Below are 20,889 nucleotides of genomic sequence, written 5' to 3'. Positions count from 1 at the left end.
CGTGGTCGGTCAGAGGGGAGCGCGGTCAGAGGGGAGCGCGGTCAGCGGGGAGCGGGTCAGAGGGGAGCGCGGTCAGCGGGGAGCACGGTCAGAGGGGAGCGCGGTCAGAGGGGAGCACGGTCAGCGGGGAGCACGGTCAGAGGGGAGCGCGGTCGGTCAGAGGGGAGCGCGGTCAGCGGGGAGCACGGTCAGAGGGGAGCGCGGTCAGAGGGGAGCGGGTCAGCGGGGAGCGTGGTCCACTGAGACAGGCGCTCCTTTCCCTTCATTTCCATCCACCCGAAGAGGCGCACGGGCGCGTGCCTGTCTGCGGTAGTGGGGGGCCAGCTGGAAGGAAGGGGATTGTCAGGCGTGACAATGTGGCCCATAGGTCACCGCACTGCACGCACTGACCAGACAGGGCGAAAAGGGCCTCAGGCCTAACAGTGGGCTGCGGTCCAGGGCTGGGGTGGACGCTGAGATGTAAATGCTTCTTCAACCTTTCGAGACGAGGCGTTGCCTTTCTAAAGTCTACAGCAGGGGTCCTCAAACGGTTTAAACAGGGGGCCAGTTCACTGTCCCTCCGACCGTGGGAGGGCCGGACTATAGTTTAAAAAAAACTATGAACAAATTCCTATGCACACTGCACATGTCTTACTTTGAAGTAAAAGAACAAAACGGGAACAAATACAATATCTGTATTTGCATGTGGCCCGCGGGCCGTAGTTTGAGGACCCCTGGTCTACAGTGTCAATCAAGGCCTCTAGAGAACAGACAGACCGCAGCAAACCCTTCCTTCCTCCAGCCGCACGGTCGCCTGCATGCGTCCTCGCACGTCAGGCCCACGTGTCCGCTCTGCACAGGACCCGCCGGCCCCCTCCCGGGCCCACGCCTTCACGCCAGGCGGGGAGACGGCCGTCCTGCCCGCCTTCCTGGCTTCTCCAGCGTCTGGGCTATGTGGCTTCAGCACAGGTTCCAATACATTGCCCAACAGCGATGCTTCCAAAGACCAAGCACAAAATCAACGGGAACGCGAGTGAAAACAATGTGGCTACTGCCTCAAACACGTCACCATCACCGTCAAGGGACTTTCCCCAGGTCAGGCGTAAGCTGACGTAGCTCAATTTGGTTTAACAAATATTAAGAGAAAACCAGTTATTTTGTGAAAATAGAAGGTGCAGAATGATAAAAGGGCAGCGAACCAGAGGAGCAGGCGTGAGGTCCAGTTCCCTCCAACTGTCGGCCCCTTTGTGGTGAGGCTAAGCCACCCTCAGCTCCCCAGCGGGACACAGGCCCTGCTCGCTGCAGCCCGACGGTGAGGGGCTGCCGCCCGCTCCCATGTGCGGGGCCTCAGGGAGCCGGCGCCCTTCCTGGGGGAGGACCACGGAGAGCCCGCCGGCCGCAGCGCTGACATCTCCCGAGTAGAGGGGGGCCTGGGGTGTGCACGCTGGGTCGTGAGGACACAGCACTTCCATGGGCAGCGTCAGACTGGTGCACCCTCTCGCTGAGCTAAGACCTGCCCTGGCTTCCCACCGCTGAGCATGAGCTGGTTCCACAGCCCCCACCCAGCCTCCCAGCCCCGCTTCCCCAGGGAAGGTCGTGCGGCCGCTTGCTCCCCGAAGGAGGGAAGCCCAGCCCTGGGCTGTAACCTCTCCTGGCTTCCTCCTGACTGACCCTCCTGTCACCTGGAGGTCACGGAGACGTGACTCCTCAGACACATCCCTCTGCCCTGCACGCAGGCTCCCCGAGCCCTTCCCCGGGCTGTGTCCGGGGCCCTGTCCCCACCCTCAAGGAGTCCGAGCGAAGAATCCTGCTGGGTCGTGCCCTCTCGGACCTGTGACCTCACCCACCCGTGGGGTCTCAGTCCTCGGCCTGCCTCTAACAAAATCGTTCTGCCCGTGTAGTCAGACCCACCCCCACCCCATATATCCCCGTGGTCAATCCACCACTCACACCATGCTGCTCCCTGCTCCCGGTCCCCCGGGCCCCCAGTCCCCAGGGCTCCCGGTTCTAGGTGGGCTCCCAGTTCTAGGAGGGGCCATGTCCAAAGGAGGTTCCCAGTCCCAGGGGTTCCCAGTCCCAGGGGCTGCCAGTCCCAGGGGTTCCCAGTCCCAGGGGCTCCCAGTCCCAGGGGTTCCCAGTCCCAGGGGTTCCCAGTCCCAGGGGCTGCCAGTCCCAGGGGTTCCCAGTCCCAGGGGTTCCCAGTCCCAGGGGTTCCCAGTCCCAGGAGCTGCCAGTCCCAGGGGTTCCCAGTCCCAGGGGTTCCCAGTCCCAGGGGTTCCCAGTCCCAGGGGCTGCCAGTCCTGGGGGCTCTGTTGCACGGAGCCTGAGCTAGCTCCCCCGCGCCCCCTGCGCCCAGGACACTGAATGACACCTCAGCTTTAGCTCAGGCAGGACTGCCTCTCTGACAGCAGCCACGCCTTCCCGGCACCAAACTGCCCACCTGGTCCTCATGGAGCGATCCCTGCCATGGCGCGGGCGGGGGGAGAGGGGGGAAAGCAGGGACGCTGTCTCCCTTGACCGCTGCTTCATCACCACAGTGACACGTTCATTTTGTTGAGTTCGAGACAAAAATTACATTTCCCTGGTTCACTAAAGGGCTATGAAAATGCTCACAAGAGATCTGGAGGCTAACAGACACGTCAGATGCGCTACAAAGGCAGAAATGAATACGAGTATTAAGGTTGTTCCCTCTGGTTTCTTCATGCATGATGGCTTCCGCACTTGCCACTAAGTGTGTGCATTACTGTGAACATCAGACAAACATCAACGCAGCCCTGGTGAGACAGTGCTCAGCGACGCGCCCCCTCCCCGCCAGGCCCCCTTTAAATGTGCTTCTCTGGGAGAAACTGTCTCCTGGCCGCAGGTTCTAGATTATGGACCCCGTGCCAAGAGAAAGGCACACAAAAATAAAATGTACCAAGTTCCCAGGGGAACTCTGTCCAAGCAGCATCACCTCCCCGGACATGCTAAAGCCTGGCAGAAACCTGAGCACGTGCTACAGTGGAGGAAGGCGCGGAAGGGGAAGATGGGGGCCAGAGGCCCCTGCCTCTTGGCCATCGCATCGTCTGTTCCAGGGAGAAGAGCCAGGCTGTTCCCTGTGTGACTCTCAGGGGCGCAGCACCTGCACATGGGCCCAGCCAGGGCCCCGCTCGCTGCCGATGCTTCAGGGTGACCTCGCAGAGCCTGCTCGTTCGCGTCAGAACCTAAGAAACACCCACGAAGTGGGGTCATGGACCTCCCGGCAGAACAGACACCGCGAGGGCCTCTCCGTCACAGGAGAGGAACTCCAGGCCCCTCCGTGGTGACGGCGAGTCCGGCGGCCCAGCCCCTGGCTGCCACGGCAGAAGGCTCTGCGGACAGCGGCCCCGCAGAGCTGGGCCGGAACCTTCCCCGAGGAGACCCCACGCCGCGGAGGCTGGCAGCGGAGCTGTTCGTCCTTTTCTTCCTGTTCCTTAAGTTCACCCGTGTTTTATTCCGAACGTCACTGAGCTGTTGTCAGACTCAGGAGAGGGGCTACTCTACACTGTTTCACTCGTCTCTGGAACAGGGTCAGGGGCGGTAAGACTTCCCACAGGGCTGGGGGGGCAAGGAGGTGCTGAGCGCCCGGCGCAGACCGCCTCCGCCTGCACCCGCTGCCGCGCAGAGCCCGTGGAGACACACAAAGGCCTTTTCAACTAATACCTTACGTTAGTTTTTAAATGTTAACATATATAGAACTGCTTTTTCTGGAAAAACTTAAAAAGCTTTAAAGAATCAAATGTAACCAAGACTAAAAGTTAGGAGCCTATTTGAAATAGTTGCAAATACTAGATTATTAAAAAAAACCACTTTATTGTGGTAAGCATCCCCACCATAACACTTTAAACTAGAACTTAAAGGCACTGAGCTCATTCCTTACCGATGTTGGGGTGCTTGAGGAGACGGCAGATTCTGGCTTCCCTTTCCAGTTTCTGATGATCTGTAAGAAAACCACAAAAGTAAATCACAAATTTAGCAAAAAAGATTAAAGGGCAGTGTGCCCAAACAACAGAAAGCCTGCACATTTACTTATCCTTTGATGTCTTTTAAAACACAGATCATTTGGCCTGGCCAGTGTGGCTCAGTGGTTGAGCATCCGCCTAAGAACCAGGAGGTCAGGGTTCGATTCCCGGTCAGGGCACATGCCTGGGTTGTGGGCTTGATCCCTAGTAGGGGGCGTGCAGGAGGCAGCCCATCAATGATTCATTCTCTCTCATTGATGTTTCTAGCTCTATCCCTCTCCCTCCCTCTCTCTCTCTAAAATCAATAAAAAGAAATATTTTTTTAAAAACTGATCACTTGGATGTGGAGCTGCGTGACACGCGGTTTTTAACAGTCTGACTGCCTTCCCTTTCCACTGGCTGCAAGCTGGGCAACGGGATGGCAGTCAGCAGTGCCCTCCTCTCTAAGTGTGTGCTGCTGCAACAACTTAAATCAGCAGCGGCACCCCGGAGCCGAGGGCACATCTGGAACACAGATGCCCGGAGCAGGCGGGGAGGGCCCCTGCCACCCGTCCCGTCGCGGTGCCCGCCTCTGCACACAGCTGTCCTCCCTGCCTCCCGGGGCTGGGCTCTCCCCCAGGCCCTGCTGCCCGCGGTGCCCATCTCTGCACACAGCTGTCCTCCCCGCCTCCCGGGGCCGGGCTCTCCCTCAGCCCCCGCTGCCCGCGGTGCCCGTCTCTGCACACAGCTGTCCTCCCGCCTCCCGGGGCCGGGCTCTCCCCCAGCCCCCGCTGCCCGCGGTGCCCGTCTCTGCACACAGCTGTCCTCCCGCCTCCCGGGGCCGGGCTCTCCCCCAGCCCCCGCTGCCCGCGGTGCCCGTCTCTGCACACAGCTGTCCTCCCGCCTCCCGGGGCCGGGCTCTCCCCCAGCCCCCGCTGCCCGCGGTGCCCGTCTCTGCACACAGCTGTCCTCCCGCCTCCCGGGGCTGGGCTCTCCCCCAGCCCCCGCTGCCTGCTCTTCGCGAAGGGGCTGGGACACTGCAAACCTGCGCTTGACGAACCACCTGACGCCCGTGTTTGGTGTCTCAAAGCCAACGGCAGAGAGAAGCAGGAGCACAGCGGACACCCACGCACCACGGCACCCGCAGAGGCCAGCACGCGAGCTTTACAGATGTGGGCACCTGATGCCCCTCACGGCCCAGACAGACCGTGACCACCCCTTGCTTATGAGGTGCCCCCAGAACAGAGAGGCTGTCTCCCGGGCTCACAGAACCAGCAGGGGGCGCCCGCCAGGCAGCTCTGCTTATGGCATAACCTGCCCTAGAGAACGTGGGGCACCATCCACCCCAGAGAGCCTGGCACGGGCCTCAGCACCTAGACCCCACAGGGCCTTTAGGTGCTTAGATCTGTTAACATCCACTCTCTTACAACACAACCGAGCAAACTGTAAATACTATTTAATTCATTTAAAAACAATAATAACCCATGGCATATTAATATAAGTGCCTGCATTTAAACTTTAAACTTTTACTTGGAAATAATTAAATCACAAATCTGGAGAATAATAGTATAGAACCACCTGTGTGCAATTTATCCAGATGCAGCTCTTAACACTTCACCCGTTTTTAACCATTGACCTCTTTCCGCCACGTACATCTGTGTGCACACACACATTTACCTAACTGACACCCACGTGCACCTATACAAACACATAAATGCATGTTTACGCCTAAAGTAACTTCCTCTGATCCGCCTGCAGTAAGTAACTCAGGGCACGACTTTAAACGTCTGTACTGCTGTGAGCTGCCCACAGAGAAAGGTTTACGGCACCAGCGTGGCGCGGGGCGGTCGGCAGTGCGCCCCCCACCTCCAAATCACCAAAGGCAAAGGCTGACACGCTCGGCCACACCACGCTCTCACACTACCCGCCTTCTTCTCCCATCTCTTTCTAGAATATTCTTACTTAGAAATAGACAACTAAACCCAAAACTCAGGCTCTGAAAGTGCGCCCAACAGCACCATAGCACCGTGAAGGGTCACCTGCGAACCACGCGAAAGTGTCCTCCCAGGAACTACGGTTCTGCTGTGGACGGAGATGTGCAGACACATGCAACACCATGAGGAACAGGACAGAGCCGTCACACAGATGCACATACAGTGACCATCCGACTCGTGGACACTGTGTTAAGATGAAGAACAGGGGCAAAGACCTTGATGGTAAACGTGTGCAGTCTCAGCCGTGGGGCGGGTGTTGCCCGGCTGGGCACGTTACAGTGCCAGCTCGCCAACGCATCCAACACATCGCCTGTGCGCCAGCTCCCTGCCGTCAGAGACGAGCTTCACACTCAACGCCTGGGAGTGTGTGCGGTGAGGCCTGGGCGCGGTTAAGGGCGTTCTGGGGGGTCTCGGGCTGCAGGAAGGCATCCCCAGGACTCAGGGCGGTGTCTCCCGGCCCAGAGCCGCGGGCGTCCTGGGTCCTCGGTCCTCAGTGACGCTGAGCGGAGGTCTTCGTCCCCCGGGCGCTGGGGGCTGCGGGTCCCCAGATACTCCCTCCTGCTCACCGGGGAGTCTGCCTTCCACCCCGCGCAGCACCCATGACACCGCTGCAGCCAGTCAGGAGCTGGAAGTCGCCAGGCGGCCCACATGGTGCAGGACGGCACCAGGACAGGAACCCCAGGAGCCAGAGCCGTAGGGCCACCTCCAAGGCTCCCAGGGCTGCGTCTCCAGGAGCCTTCCCACGACAGGAGCGCTGACCTGCGCCTCCCCCACGGCCCCCCAGGTCCGGCCCTCCCGGGGCCCGACAGCCCCCCAGAGAACAGCCTCGGGCAGTGGTGCAGTGCTCCCGCCCCACAGGGGCTCCAGCTCTGCTTGGGGAGGAGCTGTGGCTGCCTGCCACCCCGGGCATTTCTGAGCTGCCCTGAGGAGGAGCTGCATGAGTGTCTCCCTTAGAACGGCTCCCTGTGCCGTCCGTCCAGCAGCCTCCCGCCTCCAGCCCGCTCTCCCTCCAGCCTGGGAGGAGCAGGAGACCACACTGAAGCCACCTGGGAAAGTCCTGGCCTCCCCACGCCCCATGCCCAGCTCACTTACTATGGGACCGCTCACTGGCTCTTGCTCTGGCACAAGCCCATCTCAGGCCGTGGCGGCCCAGGAGGAGGCCTGCAGGGAACAGTGTCTGGGGAACAGCGTCCCCAGCACGCAGAACTCGGACCTTAACATGGTTCCTGGGAACTCTGAGAAATATGCTTACTCCCAGCTTTAAGATACCTCCCTTTTTTTAACTTAAAAAGATTTTATTTCAACGGAGGAGAAAAACAGGAACTCAGCCCTAATGAGCTAAATCCCTCACTTCAGTTCCCAATCCAAGTTCAGTCTGTAGCCGGTGGGGCTTATGTCCCTCAGAGCAGGGCCGTCGCGAAGCTCCAGGCAGGACGACCACCCCTGCTGGGTGGGGGCGCGCTTGCAGGGCAGGGAAGCCCAGCAGACGCCCCTCGATGCCTGGGCCCAGGGGCCTCGGGGAGCGGTGCAGTGCCTCTCGGAGTGGCTCAGGGAACCTTCGCCGCAGCCACCCCCACGGCCTTGACCGGGAGGCCTGGAGGCCAGAGGGGTCCCCACCTGCTCCCTAACTGCCCCACAGAGCAGCCTTGTCAGCACAGCCAGTGCCAGGAGGTTTGGGCAGAGGGCCTGCCTTCTGCGTGACTGGTCAGTCAGTGCCCCGGACACACACGGGCACAAGAACAGCCTCAGGAAGACCCGATGGCCCCCAGGGGCAGATCCTACCCTGGGAGCCACGCAGCCGCTGGGAGGAGGCCACGTCCCTGGCCCCCGGCCCAGACCCCGCCCTAGGGCCCACCCCGCGCTAGGCTCAGATCAGCCCTCAGAGCCCCGGTTTCGAGGGCGGCTCACTCGCTCCTCCGGCTGCAGGACAACCAGCCCAACTCGATCCTCAACGTGTTCATATTCGCTCAGTTTCTGAGAAACCCAAGTCCCAGTGAGAGACTTCCCTGCCCAGGACCCGCCCGGGAGCCTCAGCAGAGGAGACAGGCGCACCTGAGGCCGCCGTGCCCGGCGCCTTCCCCCACACGCGTCTACGCTTCTCCAGGAGGGAGGGACACGCGCGCACTGACACCTGGGCGCCAAGTGATGAGTGGATAAGGGCTGCCTTCCCTGCACGCGCGGCTGTGAACAGCATGAGGGACCCAAACCATGAACACCCCCCACACACGTGGGCTGTGGGGACCCGCCCTCCACAGTGTCTTGTTGGAGAGTGACTCCCAGCAAGGGAGGGTCCTGGGATGGGGGGGGAGGACAGGCGGTCCTGGTGGGGGGACAGGCAGTCCTCGGGGGGGGGACAGGTGGACTTGGGGGGAAGGCGGTCCTCAGGGGGGGACAGACGGTCCTCGGGGGGCACAGGCGGTACTGGGGGCACAGGCGGTCCTCAGGGGGGGACAGATGGTCCTCAGGGGGGGACAGACGGTCCTCGGGGGGAAACAGGCGGTCCTGGGGGGACAGACGGTCCTCAGGGGGGACAGACGGTCCTCAGGGGTGACAGGTGGTCCTCGGGGGGGGACAGGCGGTGCTGGGGGGACAGGCGGTCCTCAGGGGGGGACAGACGGTCCTCAGGGGGGGACAGACGGTCCTCGGGGGGCACAGGCGGTCCTGGGGGCACAGGCGGTCCTCAGGGGGGGACAGACGGTCCTCAGGGGGGGACAGACGGTCCTCGGGGGGGGACAGGCGGTCCTGGGGGGACAGACGGTCCTCAGGGGGGGACAGACGGTCCTCAGGGGTGACAGGTGGTCCTCAGGGGGGGGACAGATGGTCCTCGGGGGGGGGACAGGCGGTGCTGGGGGGACAGGCGGTCCTCAGGGGGGGACAGACGGTCCTCGGGGGGCACAGGCGGTCCTGGGGGGACAGGCGGTCCACAGGGGGGACAGGTGGTCCTAGTGGGGGGACAGACGGTCCGGCTCGGCAGGTCACATTTAAAACCTGGCTGTCCGTTAGGCGTGATGGAAAGTCACCGTGTTACAGCCCGAGCATGATGTAGATGGATTTAAAGCCGTCATCTTTAAATTCATAATTAACTCCTATACTTCCATCTTATACTTTTATCCTACACTTGCAGCTCCGTCCTAGGGCCGCAACAGCCCCAGTGAGGGGGACAAGAGGACCGCACCCCCCACCCCCGTCCACCGACACAGGCCTGGCCTGGGGAGAGTCAGGCCACTGCACCGGCCAGGGCTGCTCAGCTCTGACGCGAGGCTGTGCTTGAAGGGGCACAAGGCTGAGACTGGCGGGCCGCGGGCGCAGCAAGGGCGTGAGCGGGGTCTGCAGTGCGGACGCCTGTCTCATCCAGGACCCGGCTTCCCGCTCACTGCCACTTCCTTCCCCCAATCCGACCTTCACTTGCGAGTCCCCGGTCAATCCCTCCAGACGCAGAGTCCGGAGGCCCAGGCCGCTGCTGGGAGCCTGGGCAAGGCCGTGAGCTGCCCATCCCGCGTCCCCGACACTCCTGCGGGGCACGGCCACCCCTGCTCCTGGCCCCACGGGGCCTCGGGCCGCAGTAGGAACCCCGGTACAGGCTTCACGCGATGGGTGACAGTTCCTCGTGACATGCGTGCTCAGCCTGGGCCCCCTCCACGGCCACGGCAGCCCCCGCCCGGCCCAGAGCCCACACATCCAGTGCCACTGCACTGACTGGTGCCTCCTGGATTGGGGAGGACGACGCTCGCCTCTAAGTGGCAACTTGAAGGCTGCCAGGCACTGTGTCCCGGGCCTGTGACAGCGCCACCCGCTCCCCTACGAGACCCACCGCCCGTGTCGGTCTGCAGCAGCCTGAAAACACCTTCTGATCCGTTAGTCCACAGGTGCATTCAGAATCACAGCCGCTCCCTCACGGCTGGAGGGCAGGGAAGCCCTGGGCTCCTGGGTCTGTGTCACAGTAAACCAGTGGCCGCCTCTCCTGGGGACACAACGCCAGCACCGGGGAAAACGCATCCATTTGTTCCCGACGAACCCGAGACCTGGGACTCTGCCAAGTGACCCGGAAAGGGGACCGTGACAGGCCCTGTGACGAGCGTCCTGCCGTCCAATCAATGTGTGCCAGTGTACCGCGTCCTCCCCGCACAGGTCCCCGCGCCGGCACGAGTCCACGCCCCTCCACACGGCCATTCTTGACGGGTCCCCATCCTCACTTTACCTTCTCTTTTCACCCAATAATACTTTTATTTTTGAAAATAAGTTATTGCAAAATGATAGCTTTCCATTGGAAAATGTATGTGACATTTTTCAAATGAATCTTGGTGCGGAGGCGGCCGGACCAAGGAATGGCAAGAGCCTGCGCACCTGCCGGGCAGAGAGCCTCCCGCAGACACACCCGTCACAGAAGAGGCCTCTGCGTGTTCCTTCAAAGCATGGGGCCGCAGCGCCTCACACGCCCGCGTGGCATCGGAGGAGACCTGAGTATTCTGACTGAGAGTCCGCTGCTGGGAGGGAACTCAAGACGATGTGCAAACCACGCGAGCAAACGTGGCCGTGGTCCCGGTGAGCAGCCACCGCCGCGGATGCAACGCAGGCTCTGTGCAGCTCGCGCCACCTCCGCGGCCCCTGCGCTTCACCAGCCGCGCCGCTGGCCTGGGCACAGGCTCTGGAGGCCCCGTCGCTGGGATTCCCTCTACCAGGTACGTGATCATGCGGAGACAGAATGAAATATGGACAAAACGGCATGCAAAATCCAGGCCACGCTGTCCTACAAACCACGCCACCTCAGGAAACGCTTCCTGGGCTGGAGTGAACATGCCCCACCCCAGCCCTCTGACCCACTCCGTCACCTCGCTTCCCCCGCTGCCAACTGGGTGCCCAGCAGTCCCTGGCCTCCTTGCCTGGTGACCTTCACACCACTCCCCAAAGTCCCTGTCCTCACAGCCACTCCCTGGAGCTTACTGTCCTCCAGAATCAGGAGGTTCAAATCCCCACTTCAACCACCAATGGCTCACCTTCCACCGTGTGCTCATCGTCTCCTAGGTAATCACCTTCCTCCAAACCATCAGGACCAGCAGCCACGGGCTCCTCTGCGCCTGGCCCAGGGTCCCTTCACTGTCTATGTTCCTCCACGTCCCACACCCTCTCCTCCAGCCACACGGCCTCCCTCGACTCCCCAAAGGCGTGAGCCCTCCAACTTCAGCGCCCTGTGCACACAGCCCCTGCAGATACCCGCTGTCTGACCGTCTCTCTGATGCTAGACCTGCTTCCAGGACGCTCCAGGGTCCAGGGGAGGCAACGTGCACCAGCCCCAGGGCATGTTCCCAGCCTGATGTCCTGACAGCGTGAGGCACAGACACGCAGACGCCTGCACACGCCACCGCACACTGTAAGTGACCCTCCCCAAATGCACGCTCCGTGACCAGAACCCAGAGGCCCCTTGGCCCCCCGCCTCCCTCACCACAGCGACCCTCCCCTGTGGCCTTCATCTCTGCTGGTGAAAGGCTAGCGCGGCAGGCGCCGTGCCCGGCTCTGTGTTGTCCCCGAATGCGCTCCAACCATGCAGCACTGCTCTGGGGTCTATGGTGCGGCACCAGTGCTGAGAGCTGAAAGCGAGCGAAGGTGCGCGATGGAGACACGGAAAACAGAGCATGAGAAGCTGTTAATGTGAGAAGGGCCCTGGGCCGGGCAGCAGAGTGGCCGGTGGGCTGGTCCTCATTGAGCCCGCACTGTCTTCCTGCCCAGGGCGGCCCAGGGGGCCCCACGCCTCCGCTCACTGTGCGTGTGTTGAGACGTGGGCTCCTCCCAGCCCTTCCTTCCCCTCATGCTGCCGAGATGCCTGCCCTAGGGCCCGTCATATGCTCCTGTCTCTGCTCCTCTGCCTGGGACTGAGAGATGAACAACAGCCCGGCCGGTGTGGCCCAGGGGACAGAGCGTGGGCCTGCGGACCAGAGGGTCCCGGGTTCGATTCCAGTCAAGGGCACGTACAATGGTTGCAGGCTCAGCCTGGCCCGGGCCTGGTCAGGGCACCTGCAGGAGGCACCAATCGATGTGTTTCTCTCACATCGATGTTTTTCTCCGTCTTTCCCTCTCTCTTCCACTCTCCATAAAATCAATGGAAAAATATCCTCAGATGAAGATTAAAAAAAAAAAATGAACAATAAACATCCTCTAACCATGGATAGGGAGAAATCAAAGTTTTAAAAAGTTACCTGAGTTTTGACAACTCTCATTTCAAAATATTAGAGAAATGTAAGCCACGTCTCTAAATGGAAATGGGAAACTAAAGCAGAGCAAGGGAACAGCAGGCCATCTACACGTACATGTAAAAGGCTACATGACCGGCCATCCATCTGGCCGACCGACCGGCACATATGACACACACTGGCAATCTATATATATAAAAGCCAGCGACCAGAATGCCAGAAAACAACAGGAATGAGCCGAACAACTGGTCACTATGATGCCCACTGCGGCGGCCAACCGCCTGCAGCCCTTCCCAGAAGCTGGTCTCGCCCCCAATCAACACCCCCCACCCTGATCGAGGGTGGGGCTGGTCAACCGACCTCCCATGTCCCCTCTCCCATTGGGGCGGGCAGGCCGGGACCCACCTGTGCACGAACTTATGCACTGGGCCTCTAGTCCTATATAATAAAAGGCTAATATGCAAATCGACCAAACAGTGGCACAACCGGTCACTATGATGAGCACTGACCACCAAGGGACATATGTTCAATGCAAGAGCTGCCTCCTGGTGGTCAGTGTGCTCCCACATGGGGAGCGCCACTCAGCCAGAAGCCCTGAGCTGGGCTCATGGCTGGCAAGTGCAGTGGCGGTGGAGGGAGCCTCTCCCTCCTCTGTGGCAGTAGGACATCCCCCAAAGGGTCCCAGACTGCGAGAGGGCACAGGCCGGTCTGAGGGACCCCCCCCCGAGTGCACAAATTTCATGCACCGGGCCTCTAGTCTATATATATAAAAAGCCTAAGTGACTGTTACGATTGAATGACGGGAACAACCAGACGACCGGCCATAGCTATGACACACACTGACCCAGACCTTGTTGCTGGGGCCCTGACAGCCCGAATCTGGTTCACCTGCACCCCGGACCCAGACAGAAGGGAGGAGGGAGCCCGATTCCTTGTGGAATCAGCCACTGGTTAGCTTGCTGCTAGGGCCAACCTCCCACAGTCCCTCCTGCCGGCTGGCCAACCTCCCGCAGTTCCTCCCACAGGGGGCCAGCACCCCCGATCAGCCCCGACTGCCAGCCAGGCCGAGACTCCATCTGTGCACAAATTAGTGCACCAGGACTCTAGTCTATATGTTCTATAATAATAAAAGTGTAATATGCTAATTAGACTGGATGTCCTTCCAGACAAAGACAGGGCTGCAAGGGAAGCCCGGGTATGGGGTGCCTGCTGGCAGCCAGAGGGAAGCCCGGGTCCCAGGTGCCAGAGGGAAGCCGGTGCTGGCAGCTGGAGGAAGAAGGCCTACTCTTGCACAAAGTTCATGCATCGGGCCTCTGGGGTGTGTGTGTGTGTGTGTGTGTGTGTGTAAATATGTATATATGCGTGTGTGTGTGTATATGTGCATGTGTGTGTATATATATATATACACACACATATATGGCTAATATGCTAAATGTCCTTCCTCCATCTGGGTAATGATGTCACATAGCAACGCCCGGCTTCTTCTCCCTAGTAACTAGCCTCCTTGTAGTTTATTCAGCCCAGGAACACGACTTGCTTTATAGCCAGGTGGAAACATTTTACACTGTAACCAAATGTCTGTGAAGTGTTTCCCCATGCCTCATCTCATTTGATCCTCACAGAAGTCCCGGAGTAGGTAGATAGGAGACTTGGTGGAATGCTATTTTCTTTTCATTAGCCAGAAAACGGAGATTTACAAAGTTTAGAAACTTGACCTGACTGAAAAGAAGAAATGGTGGACCTTGAAAATGACTTCAGGTTCTCACTGCACAGAATATAGTCAAACAATGCTGCAGTTCAATATTTTACCCTTTGTTCTCCCTGCATGATCTACAATAATCATCTGCTTCATGTTGATATTTACTGCTTTGTTGCTGACAATTACCTGAAAGAGAAGTTGGGGTGCTTCATCGGGCTGCAAAAAGTTTAGCTTAATCAGAAAGCAGGTCTAATTAAGCAAGTTTGTTCTATATCTATAAAAAACTAAGTTGGAGAGGAAAGATGGCGACTGGCAGGAACGCAGGGAGGGAGAGTGTGTGACAGAGTGAGGGAGCTATAGAGGAGTGTGTGGGTGTGTGTGTGAGTGAAATAGGGACAGTTAGATCCTGCAGGTCTTTCAAGGGGCTGCCAATCCGGGCAATCTTAGACGGCAAAACCCCGCTGCCGCCACAAACGCTCCAGGGAGGACACCAGCAGCGCGGAGACCACGCCATCTTGAAGAACGGAACTGCTTGGGACTGGGATCCTAGACTTGCCACCACCCAGTCTGGTCTCGGTAGCAAACCGGAACCCCACAGCCGCTCTGGTGGAAGACCAAAGCTGCAGATCCAGGGACACCAAGACTCCAGGCACTCCCGCCACAGATTTCTGTGAGTCACAAAGCCAATCCCCTTCCCCAGCCACCCCCGGGGCAGCGGCATAGGAACTGCCAGACCCCGGCTGCACAGTGGGGATATCTGCACACACTCAGCAGCAGCAGCAGCTCTGCCTGACTTTTAGCCTTGGTGTCGAACTCGGGGAGTTTGTTTCCCACGATCAGACTCCGCGGGTGGGCAGACTGTGCTGAATTTGAGCCTGGGTGTGCATCCTTGGTGAGACTGTTCTCTGGGACCAGATCCCGCAACCATGCAGGGCAGGGAGACAGCGCTGAGTTTAAGTCCGGATGTGCCCGAACTTAGGGAATCTATCTTCTGCGAGTAGGCTATGCACCCAGGCAGGGAGACTGCTGAGTTTGGGCCTGGGTGTGCATTGTTGGGGACACTGTTTTCTGCGACTGGGTCCTGTGCCCACGTGAGGAGGCAGCACTGAATTTGGGCCTGGAGGTGCAGACCCGGAGAGTTTGTTTCCCACAACCAGACCCTGCACCCTAGCAGAGAGGCTGCGCTGAATTTGAACCTGGACATGCGAACCCAGGGAGTTTGTTGCCCTCGCCCAGGCTCTGCGCCCAGGCGGGGAGAGTGTGCTGTATTTGAGCATAGGTGCGCAACCTTGGGGAGATTGTTTTCCGAGACCAGGTCCCGCGCCCACACGGGGAGACAGCGTTGAATTTGAGCCTGGGGCACGAACCCAGTGAGTTTGCTTCCCATGACCAGACCTGGCACCCAAACAGGAGACTGCGCTGAATTTGAACCTGAACATGCGAGCTTGGGGAGTTTGTTCCCCACAACCAGACCCCGTACCCATGCAGGGGAGCAGCACTGAATTTGAACCTGGGTGCTTGGACACGGGGAGTCTGCTTCCTGCAGTGCACACCCACGTGACCAGACCCCACACCCATACTGAGCGGCAGTGCCATCTGACTTTGATTCAGGGCAAGCACACAGAGAAGGCTGTTTTCCACGGGGCAGGAGTGGGCCTCCTGCCAACACAGTGCAACTGTGCAACCCGATCTCCCAAGCAGATCGGGGACCCTGAATCTCCACGCATGAGGCAGCAATGAGCACCAGGGACCAGACCAGCCGTGGGCAAACTACGACCTGCGGGCCAGATCCGGCCCGTTTGAAATGAATAAAACTAAAAAAAAAAAAGACCATGCCCTTTTATGTAATGATGTTTAATTTGAATTTATATTAGTTCACACAAACACTCCATCCATGCTTTTGTTCCGGCCCTCCGGGCCAGTTTAAGAACCCATTGTGGCCCTCGAGTCAAAAAGTTTGCCCACCCCTGGACTAGACTCTGTTTCTTCTTGCATGCACCTGGGATCCCTGATTCCCAGTACAATCACACTAAGAGCCAGAGACTCCAATTCTTGGTGCATGCGCACAGAGGGACCCTGATTCTTGGTGCAAGATAGCACCAAGCAACAGAGACTCTGATACTTGATTCTCGGCGCGGTCACAGGGAGCCTCAGACTCCTGACACACACTAGGAGACTTTGATTTTTGGCACACCCCAGCAGGTTCTCTGTTCCAACGTGGTGCAGGCAGGGTCCCTGATTCTAGGTGCGCACACGAGGCCACACTAAGCGTCTGAGACTCTGACCCGGGGTGAGCGTGGCTCCCACCAACCACAGCAGCCGTACGTCTTGGTGTCAGAGCTCTTCAGTGACACTTGGGGGGTGCAAAACTCCCACTGCACATGGCCCAGGCCCCTGCAATTTGACATTTGAACATTCTGGTGATAGTCAGAATGGGGAGATAATAAAACAATCCCCAGAGGCAAGAAAATGAGGAGTCGCCAAGAAAGGAAATTAGTGAAATTGAAGCATGCAGCATGACAGGAAAAGAATTCAGAGTAATGGTCATACAGTTCATACACCGGATGGACGAGAAAATCAACAACCTATGCAAAAGTCAGGTAGAAATGAAAAATGATATAGCTATAATCAAAAACACCATTGGAAGGCTTCAACAGTAGACTAGAAGAAGCAGAGGACCGAATTAGTGAGTTAGAAGATAAAGTACAGAAACAAGCCCAATCTGAACAGCAACTAGAGAAAAAAATTAAAAAGCAGGAGGAGAGCCTAAGGGAGCTTTGGGACAATGCAAAATGAAATGACATACGTATAATAGGGCTGTCAGAAGGTCAAGAAGAGAAGCAAGGATTAGAAAATTTATTTGAAGAAATAATGACAGAAAACTTCCCTGATATGGGGAAGAAAAAACTTACACAAGTGCAGAGAGTCCCAGGCAAGGTGAATCCCAAAAGACCCACACCAAGACATGACATAATTACAATGGCAAATGTTAACGACAAAGAGAGAATCTTAAAGGCTGCAAGAGAGAGACAGAGAGTCACCTACAAAGGATCCCCTATCAGATTATCAAATGACTTCTCAACAGAAACACATCAAGCTGGAAGGGAATGGAAGGAGATATACAAAGTGATGCAAAGCAAGGGACTGAATCCAAGAATACTCTATCCAGCAAGACTATCAATCAAAATTGAAGGGGAAATCAGGAGCTTTGCAGACAAAAAAAGGCTAAGGGAGTTTATCACCACCAAGCCAGCAATGCAAGAAATGCTAAAGGGACTCATGTAAAAAGAAGAAATAAAAAGGTAAGAAGGAATACAGGCTCAAAAAAAAAATAATAAAAGTGGCTACAAACAAGTACCTTTCAATAATAACTTTAAATATAAATAGACTAAATGCTCCAATCAAAAGACATCATGTGGCTGAATGGATAAAAAAACATGACCCATATATATGCTGTCTACAAGAGACCCACCTCAGAACAAGGGATTCACACAGACTGAAAGTGAAGGGATGGAAAAATATATTTCAGGCAAATGGAAATGAAAAAAAAAGCTGGGGTAGCAATACTTATATCAGACAAAATAGACATCAAAGTGAAGGCCATAACAAGAGATAAGGAAGGCCACTTCATAATACTAAAGGGATCGATACAACAAGAGGATATAACTCTGAAAACCATATATCCACCCAATGCGGGAGCACCCAAATACATAAAAAAACTCCTGGAAGATATCAAGGGAGAGATCAACAACAATACAATCATAGTAGGGAACTTTAACACACCACTGACATCACTGGATAAATCCTCTAGACAAAAAATCAGCAAAGAAACAGCAATCCTAAATGACTCACTAGATCAGATGGACTTAATTGACATCTTCAGAACATTTCACCCCAAAGCCGCAGAATATACATTCTTCTCAAGTGCACATAGGACATTTTCAAAAAATAGACCACATATTGGGTCACAAGCAAAGTCTCCCCAAATTCAAGAAGATTGAAATCATACCAAGCATCTTCTCAGACCACAATGGCATAATATTAGAAATAAACTACAATAAAAACAACCCCAAACACTCAAACACTTGGAAGCTGAATAGCATGTTATTAAATATTGATTGGGTTACCAATGAGATCAAAGAAGAAATTAAAAACATCCTGGAAACTAATGACAATGAAAACACAACAATCCAAAACCTATGGGATACAATGAAAGCAGTCCTGAGAGGGAAGTTTATAGCTCTACAGGCCTACCTCAAAAAACAAGAAAAAATGGTAGTAAATCATCTAACTCTACATCTCAAAGAATTAGAAAGAGAGCAACAAGAAAAGCCCAGAGTGGGCAGAAGGAAGGAGATAATAAAGATTAGAGCGTAAATAAATGACATAGAGACCAAAAAACAATACATAAAATCAATGAAACCAAGAGCTGGTTCTTTGAAAGGATAAACAAGATTGATGAACCTCTGGCCAGGCTCACCAAGAAACAGAGAGAGAGGACCCAAATAAGCAAAATCAGAAATGAAAGAGGCGAAATAACAACAGACCCCACAGAAATACAAACGATTGTTAAAAAATACTATGAACAACTCTACTCCAACAAACTAGACAACCTGGAGGAAATGGAAAAATTCCTAGAAAAATACAACATTCCAAAACTCAATCAGGAAGAATTTAAAAATCTCAACAGGCCAATAACTATGGAAGAAATTGAGGCAGTCATCAAAAAGCTTCCAGCAAACAAAAGCCCAGGGCCAGATGGCTTCACAGGGGAGTTTTACCAAACATTCAAGGAAGAACTAAAACCTATCCTCCTCAGACTATTCCAAAAAATTCAAGAGGAAGGAACACTTCCAAGCTCATTCTATGAAGCCAGCATCACCCTAATACCAAAACCAGATAAAGACAACACAATGAAAGAGAATTACAGGCCAATATCCCTCATGAACATAGATGCCAAAATCCTCAACAAAATCCTAGAAAATCGGATCCAGCAGTACATCAGAAAGATCATACACCATGACCAAGTAGGATTTATCCCTGAGATGCAAGGATGTACAATATCCGCAAATCAATAAACGTGATACATCACATAAACAAATTAAGAGACAAAAACCACATAGTCATATCAATTGATGCAGAAAAGGCATTTGACAAAATCCAACACCCATTTTTGATAAAAACATTCAGCAAGGTGGGAGTAGAAGGATCATACCTCAACATAATAAAAGCCATATATGACAAACCCACAGCCAACATCATACTCAATGGACAAAAACTAAAACCATTTCCCTTAAGAACAGGAACAAGACAGGGATGCCCACTCTCACCACTCCTGTTCGACATAGTACTGAAGTATCAGCCATTGCGATTAGACAAGAAGAAGAAATAAAAGGCATCCAAATTGGAAAAGAAGAAGTAAAACTGTCCTTATTTGCAGATGACATGATATTATACATAAAAAACCCTAAAGGCTCCATCAAAAAACTATTAGACTTAATAAATGAATTTGGCAATGTAGCAGGATACAAAATTAATGCCAAGAAATCTATGGCATTTCTATACACCAATAGTGAACTTACAGAAAGAGAGACTGAAAAAGCAATCCCATTTACCATCACACCAAAAAGATTAAGATACCTGGGAATAAACTTAACTAAAGAGGTCAAAGACCTCTACTCAGAAAACTACAGAACGTTGGAAAAATAGATAGAGGAAGACATAAACAGATAGAAGAACATACCATGTTCATGGATTGGTAGAATCAACATCATTAAAATGTCCACAGTACCCAAAGCAATCTATAAATTCAATGCACTCCCCATTAAAATACCAACGGCATATTTCACAGTTCTAGAAGGAACTCTCTAAAAATTCATCTGGAATAAAAAAAAAAGACCCCGAAAAGCTGCAGCAATCCTGAGAAAGAAGAACAAAGTAGGTGGGATCTCAATACCAGATATCAAGCTGTATTACAAAGCCACTGTTCTCAAAACTGCCTAGTACTGACACAAGAACAGACATATAGATCAATGGAATAGAATAGAGAGCCCAGAAATCGACCCGAACCAATATGCTCAATTAATATTTGACAAAGGGGGCAAGGGCTTACAATGGAGTCAAGACAGTCTCTTCAATAAATGGTGTTGGGAAAATTGGGCAGATACATGCAGAAAGATGAAACTAGACCACCAACTTACACCATACACAAAAATAAACTCCAAATGGATAAAGTACTTAAATGTAAGACGGGAAACCATAAAAATACTAGAGGAATCCAAAGGCAACAAAATCTCAGACATATGCCGAAGCAATTTCTTCACCGATACAGCTCCTAGGGCACTTGAAACTAAAGAGAAAATGAACAAATGGGACTACATCAAAATAAAAAGCTTCTGCACAGCAAAAGAAACCATCAACAAAACAACAAGAAAGCCCACTGCATGGGAGAACATATTTGCCAATGTTATCACTAATAAGGGCCTAATCTCCAACATTTATAGGGAACTCTTACAACTTAACAAAAGGAAGATAAACAATCCAATCAAAAAATGGGCAAAGGACCTAAATAGACACTTTTCAAAAGAGGACATTTAGGAAGCCAAGAGACATATGAAAACATGCTCAAAGTCACTAATCATCCGAGAGATGCAAAGCAAAACAACAATAAGGTACCATCTCACACTGTCAAAATGGCTATCATCAACAAATCAACAAACAATAAGTGCTGGCGAGGATATGGAGAAAAGGGAACACTCATGCACTGCTGGTGGGAATGCAGACTGGTGCAGCCACTATGGAAGACAGTATGGAGTTTCCTCAAAAAATTAAAAATGGAACTCCCATTTGACCCCATGATCCCACTTCTAGGAATATATCCCAAGAAATCAGAAACAGCAATCAAAAAGGATATATGCACCCCTATGTTCATAGCATCACAATTCACCATAGCTAAGATTTGGAAACAGCCTAAATGCCCATCAGCAGACGAATGGATTAGAAAACTGTGGTACAGCTACACAATGGAATACTATGCTGCTGTAAAAAAAGAAGGAACTCTTACCATTTGCAAC

At 54.5% G+C, this 20,889-nt stretch overlaps 1 protein-coding gene across 12 annotated transcripts in view; it reads right to left on the bottom strand.

The window, feature by feature from the left end:
- The window catches only part of CAMK2D (calcium/calmodulin dependent protein kinase II delta), a 157,548-nt gene that overhangs the window by 81,390 nt on the left and 55,269 nt on the right, over positions 1-20,889 (bottom strand). For 10 of the 12 annotated variants that reach the window (XM_036303295.1, XM_036303297.1, XM_036303296.1 and 7 more), the window contains one exon: positions 3,878-3,937. The exons of the other annotated variants lie outside the window; for them this stretch is intronic. In XM_036303295.1, coding sequence (XP_036159188.1) covers positions 3,878-3,937 — 60 coding nt within the window. The remainder of the gene's footprint in view (positions 1-3,877; positions 3,938-20,889) is intronic. 12 annotated transcript variants of the gene reach the window in all.

The sequence above is a fragment of the Myotis myotis genome, unplaced genomic scaffold (assembly GCF_014108235.1).
Source record: "Myotis myotis isolate mMyoMyo1 unplaced genomic scaffold, mMyoMyo1.p scaffold_m19_p_36, whole genome shotgun sequence".
Lineage (NCBI taxonomy): Eukaryota > Metazoa > Chordata > Mammalia > Chiroptera > Vespertilionidae > Myotis > Myotis myotis.
This window is presented reverse-complemented; position numbering and strand designations above follow the sequence as displayed.